The 8,556-nt window shown below is 37.3% G+C and overlaps 1 protein-coding gene across 1 annotated transcript in view; it reads left to right on the top strand.

Annotated features, from left to right (window-relative positions):
* Positions 1-6,880, top strand: part of LOC128224050 (low-density lipoprotein receptor-related protein 8-like) — a 9,385-nt gene extending 2,505 nt beyond the window's left edge. Inside the window, exons 2-5 of the mRNA XM_052933681.1 lie at positions 869-988; positions 4,618-4,860; positions 5,956-6,174; positions 6,778-6,880. Of these exons, the coding sequence (XP_052789641.1) occupies positions 869-988; positions 4,618-4,860; positions 5,956-6,174; positions 6,778-6,827 (632 nt within the window). The 3' untranslated portion in view covers positions 6,828-6,880. The remainder of the gene's footprint in view (positions 1-868; positions 989-4,617; positions 4,861-5,955; positions 6,175-6,777) is intronic.
* The last annotated feature ends 1,676 nt before the right edge of the window (positions 6,881-8,556 follow it).

Here is an 8,556-nt window from a genome sequence, read left to right as displayed (position 1 = left end):
TGCTATTTCAAGATTAAAGAGTTTAACACCTTTGCCATTTCAAGATTTTAGAATTTAACACCTTTGCTATTTCAAGATTTTAGAGTTTAGCCATTTGCTTTTTTAAGATTTTAGAGTTTAACACCTTTGATAAATCAATATTTAGAGTTTAACACCTTTGCTTTTTCAAGAATTTTGAGGTTTATTCCTTTGCTATTTCAATAAATTAGAATTTAAAAACTTTGCTTTCTTCAAGATTTTAGATTGTTGCTGTGGCAAAAACGATATTATCGTGAACCGTCTATTATGAATTTAGTTCAATACAAGCCTTAGTTAATTATGAAATATCTTGTGTCATGATGTGTATGAATAATTCTAATATTCCTGATAGCTCTAGCTTCAATGTTGAAATTGAATGGATGTAGTTAGTTTGCATCTACGGCTGTTATTCTTATCACCAATTACTTTATATTTCAAAGAAAAGTGGTATTGTTTTATCTTTGGAGTCGCCTTTATTTTCAATGATGGCATGCAATACCTACAACATTTGTCAATAAAATATACCTTGGGCCATTACTTATTAAATGTTAAAGTAATTACCATACACTACTCATATTTGATTTATCCGTTGACAGCATCAATATATCAAGATTTTATTTATTAAAAAGTTTTTTCAAACTACCTTAACAGAATTATGTGACGAAGAACACATTTCACAATACACGCCTCCATTATAATTTAAGTCACAGAAAACTATGACTTCACTTTTCCCACTTACAGGATGTCAAAATTGGTAAAACAAAGACAAGCGCTTGTTAATTTCCAGTTTGTTTAGGCGGAGATTTACTGTTACATGAGATTTAACTGTAATTTGTTGCGTAAATTTCAGAGTCAAAAACTTGCGAACAGGAAGAGTTCAAATGTGGAAATTTAAAATGTGTTCAAATGGCGTTTTACTGTGACACAGATGATGATTGTGGCGATATGAGTGACGAGCCCCAAGGATGTGGTATGTGATACGTTAAAATAGGGTTGATTGGTGATGTAGTCGATTTTTGATAAGTGGTTTAGAGGTAAAGTAGTGAATATGTAAAATGTGAATATAGGGTTGGAAGGGGATATAGTGAATATGTTATATGGGAACATGCGGTTGGAAAGGAATGTGGAGGATATGAAATCAGTGAACATGGGTTTAGAAGGAGGTGATCTATAAACATGATCATGGGTTTGGAGGGTGTGGTAGCGAATATATAATCATGGGATTGGAAGGGTGGTAGTGAATATGTATTCATGGGTTTGGAAGGGAGGTAAAGGATAATGGATCATGGGTTTGGTAGGGTTGGTAGGAATATGTGATCAGGGGTTGGGAAGTGTGATAGTGAATATGTAATCATAGGTAGGTAAAGGATATTGGATCATGGGTTTGGTAGGGTTGGTAAAGGATATGGGTTCATGGGTTTGGAAGGGGAGGTAGAGGTTATGAGATCATAGTTTGAGAGAGGAGGTAGAGGATATGGGATCATGGGTTTGAGAGGGGTGGTAGAGAATATTTGATCATGGGTTTGAAACTGGAGGTAGAGGATATGTGATCATGTGTTTGAGAGGGGAGGTGGAGGATATTGGATAATGGGTTTGAGAGGGGAGGTAGAGGATATGGGATCATGGGTTTGAGAGGGGAGGTAGAGGATATGGGATCATGGGTTTGAGAGGGGAGGTAGAGGGTATTGGATCATTGTTTGAGAGGGGAGGTAGAGGATATGGGATGATGGGTTTGAAAGGGGAGATAGTGGATATGAGATCACGGGTTGAGAGGGGAGGTAGATGATAAGGGATCATGGGTTTGGAAGGGGAGGAAGAGGATATGGGATCATAGGTTTGGAAGGGGAGGTAGAGGATATGGGATCATGTTTTGAGAGGGGAGGAAGAGGATATGGGATCATGGGTTTGAGAGGGGAGATAGAGGATATGGGATCATGGGTGTGAAAGAGTATGTTAAAGATGTGGGATCATGGGTTTGTGAGGGGAGGTAGAGTATGTGGGATCATGGAATTGGATCATGGAATTGGAAGGTGAGGTAGAGGATATGGGATCATGGGTTTGAGAGGGGAGGTCGAGAATATCATATCATGGAATCGGAAGGGGAGGTTGAGGATATATGATTAAGGGTTTTAAAGGGGAGGTAGAAGATATATGATTATAAGATTGGTAGTGGAGGTAGAGGATATGGAATCAAAGGTTTAAAAGGGGAGGTGTAGGATAAAGAATCATTGGTTTAGAAGGGGAGGTAAGGGATATGGGATAATGGGTTTGGTATGGGAGGCAGAGGATTTGTGATCATGGGTTTTGAATGGGAGGTAGATGATATGTAATCATGGGATTGGAAGGGAAGGTAGAGGATATGGGATTATCAGTTTAAAAGTGGTGGTAGAGGATATGTGATCATGGGTTTGGAAGGGGAAGTAGGAGATATGGAATTATCGGATTGGAAGGAGTGAAAGAGGATATGGGAAAATTGGTTTGGAATGGGAGGTAGAGGATATGGAATCATGGGTATGGAAAGGTAGGTAGAGGATATGTGATCATAGGTTTGAAAGGGGAGGTAGCTTATAAGTGATCATGGAATTTGATGGAGTGGTAGAGGATATGGAGGAATGGGTTTGGAAGGGGAGGTAGAGGATTGGGGATCATGGGTTTGGATGCGGGGGTAGGGGTTATGGGAGAATGGGTTTGCAATGGGAGGTAGAGAATATGGGATCACGGGATTGAAATGGGAGGTAGAGGATATGGGAAAATTTGGTTTGGAAGGGGAGATAGAGGATATGTGAACATGGGTTTGGAAGGGGAGGTAGAGGATATGGGAGAATGGGTTTGGAAGGGAGGTAGAGAATATGTGATCATGATATTGGATGGGGGGATAGAGGATATGTGATCATGGCTTTGAGAGGGGAGGTAGAGAACATGTGATCATGGGTTTGGATGGGGAGGTAGATGATATGGGATAATTGGTTTGGAAGGGGAGGTAGAGAATATGGGATCACGGGATTGGAATGGGAGGTAGAGGATATGGGATAATTGGTTTGGAAGGGGAGGTAGAGGATATGTGATCATGGGTTTGGAAGGGGAGGCAGAGGATATGGGAGAATAGGTTTGGAAGGAGAGGTAGATGGTATGGTAGAGGTATATGTGATCATGGGATTGGAAGGGGGGATAGAGGATATGTGATTATGGCTTTGAGAGGGGAGGTAGAGGACATTTGATCATGGGTTTGCAAGGTGTGGTAGCTGATATGGGATCATGGGTATGGGAGGGGATGTAGCATATGTGATCATGGTTTGGAAGGGTGATAGCGGATTTGTAATAATGGGTTTGAAAGGGGAGGTAGAGGATATGGGATCAAGGGTTTGGGTTTGGAAGGGGAGGTAGAGGATGTGGGATAATGGGTTTGAACGTGGGGGTAGAGGATATGGGATCATCGCTTTGGAAGGAATGGAAGATGATATGGAATCGGTTTGCGAGGGGATGTTGAGGATATTGGCTCATGGGATTGGAAGCAGTAGTTGAGGATATGGAATCATGGGTTTGCGAGGGGAGGTAGAGGATATGTGATCATGGGTTTGATAGGGGAGGTAGAGGATATGGGATCATGGGTTTGAGAAGGGAGGTAGAGTATATGTGGTCATTGGTTTGGAAGAGGAGAAAGAGGATATGTGATCATGGGTTTGAAAGTCGAGGTAGAGGATTTTGGATCATGCGTTTGGAAGTGGAGGTAGAGGATATGTGATAATGGGTTTTGAAGTGGAGGTAGAGGATATGTGAACAAAGGTTTGGAAGGGGAGGTATTGGGTATGGGATCATGAGTTTGGTAGGGTTGGTAGTGGAAATGTAACCATGGGTTTGGAAGGGGAGGTAGAGGATATGGGATCATGGGTTTGGAAGGGGAGGTAGAGTATATGTGATTATGGGTTTGGGAGGTTGGGAGAGGATATAACGGATATGTGATATAGGAACATGGGGTATATGAGATGAATGTTCATGGGGTTGGGAAATGATGTAGTGGATACATGGTATGTGAATATGGGGTTGGGAGGGGATGTTATGAATATGTGATATAGGAACATTAGGTTGGAAGTGGTGGTTGTGGATATGTGATATAGGAACATGGGGTTGAAAGGGGATGTTGTGGATATGTGATGTATGAAAATGGGGTTGGAAGGGTGGTTGTGGATATGTGATATAGGAAGATAGGGTTGGAAGGGGATGCTGTGGATATGTGATATAGGAACATGGGGTTGGGAAGGGATGTTGTGGATATTTGATATAGGAACATGGTATTTGGAGGGGATGTAGTTGATATGTGCTATAGAATCATTGAGTTTAGGGGATATCGTGGATATGTAATATACGAACAAATGGTTTGGAGAGAATGAAGTGGATAGTTGATATTGAAATATGCAATTGAGGTATGTGATATGGAAACGAGTTGTAAAAAGATGTGTGTTCTGTGTAATGTTTATTGTTTCGGATTATGAAAAATTATTATTTGTTAAAATGACATAAACATGTAGTTTTGACAGCTTGACCAAGAAATGTCATAATTTTGAATGACATAAGTGATAAACTTTGATGTGGCATTTTCAGTAAAAAGGCGCTGTGGCCGCTCCATGATCCGATGTTTTGACGGATCATGCTTGACACAGGGGCAGCTGTGTAGAGGTTTTACGTGCTTGAAATACGTAACTGACATCTCTGCGGTCACGTGTTTATGGATCACGTGTGCTGATCACCAGTTCCAATGTTTAAACGGTATCTGTATTGACAAGAGTCACGTATGTAATGGGATACGGGACTGTTTGGATGGAACAGACGAGGGCACGGGTTGCAGTGAGTACTCATTGCTAAAGATCATGTTTAGACTTTATACAAGTATTGTCTGGCCTATTAATGGGCATTTTGGCTTAATAACTGACTTATGGACTGAAAACCTCAATTGACATATACATCATTTATACCATTTTTGTTAGTGATGATCTTATTTTCTTACTCTGAAGCATAGCTATTATTTGTTTTTAGCTTCAATTGATTTTAGCTTCAAACACCTTTGTTCGATGTTATAATATTGTCCACAACACCTTGTTCGACTAAGGTGAGCGTTGGTGTCCGCTTATTGTTTTCTTCATGATTGAAAGTTTTCTTTAGGACCGTTTTTGGCTGCCAAAACTGCTTCAGAATTATATAAGAGACGTTTCGTATACTTTTCGCTTTATCTCGTTTTTATATCTCGAAGGATATTACACGGCATATATATATATTTATTGTTTTATTTTATTTTCTACTTTCACAATTAGACTAAATGAAGAAATAATTTTAAACTTTGTTAAGATAAACTATGTCAGATAGTTGTCTTTAAATGACTTTATTGCCCAATTGATTCAATCGTTTATGAGTGGTGCTTGTATCCTGTCGTTCAATACTTTAAATAATTAATGAATTAATTAATCAGTTTATATGTTATTGTTTATTTATTCTTCCTTGATTTCAAGTGCTTGATGAGGCTTATGTAATTTATTTAATAATTATTGAGAAATGTTGGGGCAAGTGTGAGGTTATGGCCATACGAACTAGTTTAAGTCCCAAGTAGACTCTTGTTCCAGTTAACTCAGGTCCAAGGCGATAATATCCCCATTTATCGGTTTATTTATTTTTGTGAGTGTATGATCCGTTTGTGGTCTTGGTAAGGTGTTTATATGTTTGTGTCTTTAGTTCACTGTCATTAAGGCCCTTGTCGTGTGCCCCTAAACATGGTTTATTTTTGAATTTGTTTTGACTGAGCATGTCCCTGTATTTTTTTTTGTATTTTTATTTATTAGTTGTTGTAACCTTAAGTAAAGCTTTTAATATGTCTGGAAGCATACTTATTTTCAACAAGTATAATGCTGTTATTTAAACTAATACTTTATATATTCATATTGTCTGCAGATGAGCCAACCAGCAATGTTTCGACAGTAACAACTGTTTCGGCAACAGAAACAGTAACAACTGTTTCGACAACAGAAACAGTAACAACTGTTTCGGCAACAATACAAACCAGCAACGAGGGCTCGAATGTTTATCTACTTGCTATTCTGCCAGGCGTCGGTTGGAGTCTTGGGTTATGTCTATTTGTTTTCGTTGGACTATTGTGTTACAAACGGAAAGGTATAAATCGAATGCGTTAGTATCGGTCTGTGATGGTGAAATTGGTTTGGATATAAATTTCGTAATTATAGACATTCATATGAGTAATAAGAAGGTATAATAAACCGTGTTTACTTCTTGGCAGTTTAACCCGATGTTGTCAAGTAATAATGCAAAATGTTTGGACACATGCCTTTTACCTACCTTGCCAGTTAAACCTGGTGTGGGCAAGTAATAACACAAAATGAATGGACACATACCTGCACTTGCAAAGATTGGATGCACAAACTATTTTGTGTAAACCGGTTTACACCGTCCATGACCGAAACAGCCGCATATGGAACTCAAATTGCTCAACGTCTTAGTTAAAAAAATAACAATATTGTTGTATGTTTTGTTCATTTTAAGTAATTCCATCGACGATTAACGTTTTACCTTTTTCCTTAAAGAACGCATAAACAAGTACAAAGCTATTGCTCTCAAATTGCAATTTCGTACTGAAATGTACACAGCTATATTGCATTATTTCCACGAATAAGCAAAGTTTTAGTTACACTTGCATACGACACTAAAGGTATTTAAATATGTGATTTTAAGTATTTCATTTTCACTTTCACCCGATAGGTAGACTCTGTTTTTCGCATCGACAACAAGAGGCCAAAACAGAAAGGTAGGAAACAAATTCATTGATAAAGGCCGACTTTGGTAATTTGTTCTTCCATTTGCGCGTCTCTCAATATATCGTCAGTCTATCTTGTTAAACATGATGACATAATAGTATCATTACTAGATTCTCATTGTGTTAAGTACTTAGTAATTCATCCATGTTAAATAAACAAGTTAAAGTTCTTTAGTGACCAGGCCCATGCGTCTGCCAATAGGATCAACGTAAATGTGAACTTTACACGAGGATTTTTTCTTACATTATATATTCTTTGGTAATGACAGGCACTTATTGGTCACATTTTGGTGCTACTCAAAAGTGTTTGGGTTTAATTTGTATTGTACCTAACAATTCTTGATAAACATACCAATTATATATATATATATATATATATATATATATATATATATATATATATATATATATATATATATATAAATATTGAATATACATTCCCGTCATAATTTTAGTCTTTTTTTCCTTATACGTCGTACAAGTCAGATGCAGCTTTCTCCCACCTCAAATAAGTAGATCCAATAATTTAATCATGTTAGATATTCTTATCTTGCCCACGGGCGAAGATAAAATGCCCGGAATGAACTCTTTTTTCATTGTCAACACATTGTAATTACCTCTCTTGTTGAAGTCTGTTGCATCAAGGAAATCTTGTCTTATGGTAATATTTAGAACGCTAATTAATTATTTCTCGCTTCAAATGTCACCATAAAACAGTTTTCACGCACCATTCAATAAATAATGCTTCATTCTCCATATATTTTTTTTAAAAAGACCGATTTGACTATTAACATTTACTAGATCACTGCGCGCATATTCATGACAACCACGTGCTATCGCATATCAATACGCAATTATTTTCACTAAACACAAAAGATTTGCAGCAAAAAAATACAGTTTTACTGAAATATGTTTAACTGAGGTGGGAGAAAAAGCATCTACCATAGCCGCTCGTGTAAGATAGGTTCATCCCGACCCTCGCGCATGTTGTTTTGCGGAAACTCGGTAAACCTCGTTTCCGCTAAACACCCTACGCACGGGTCGGATTGAACATATCTTGCACTCTTGGCCATGGAAGATACTTATAATCTATTACATATATTGATTGAGATAATACTTGTAATAGAATCAGTACGAGGTTTGTTCGTCCTAGCGAAACGGTTTCTTACGTCTGTAAAGAAACGTTTGAAGAAAAAATAAATAACTGTATCTGACCTATAAGACGATAAGTGTATTGCATATATATTAGTGTGCAAATAAATGCATTAATAAATGAATAAATACAAATTTATAAATAGAAAAAAAGAAATATTTTTCCGAAAAATAAACATTAGATTTTTATCATGGCCTTTCTTAATACAATGCATCAGCTAGTGGGATTACTCGATAATTCTCGTGCACGGTTTGCTTACAACTGTAAGAAGACACTTTTTTCAATTAGCTCTACTGGGGGTATAGTCGTATAAAAAATCGCATGTGCGTTTGGAAAATTGATAATAACCTTAAGTAAGGAAATCATAGCCAAGGTATTCTATTTAGGTGTATTATATTGATCTAGTATGATAACTATGAAAAGTATAAGTGAACTATTTCGAATCAATATTTATAAAATATTTCAAAATGATATTTTTAAAATGAAAGGAGTTTTGTCAGGATTTACCAAAGGTCATTTATCAGTTTCACCTAGTATGTAAACGCTACATTTATAGTTTGTTTTATTTTTG

Source organism: Mya arenaria, chromosome 17 (genome assembly GCF_026914265.1).
Source record: "Mya arenaria isolate MELC-2E11 chromosome 17, ASM2691426v1".
In the NCBI taxonomy this organism is placed as follows: Eukaryota; Metazoa; Mollusca; class Bivalvia; order Myida; family Myidae; genus Mya; species Mya arenaria.
This window is presented reverse-complemented; position numbering and strand designations above follow the sequence as displayed.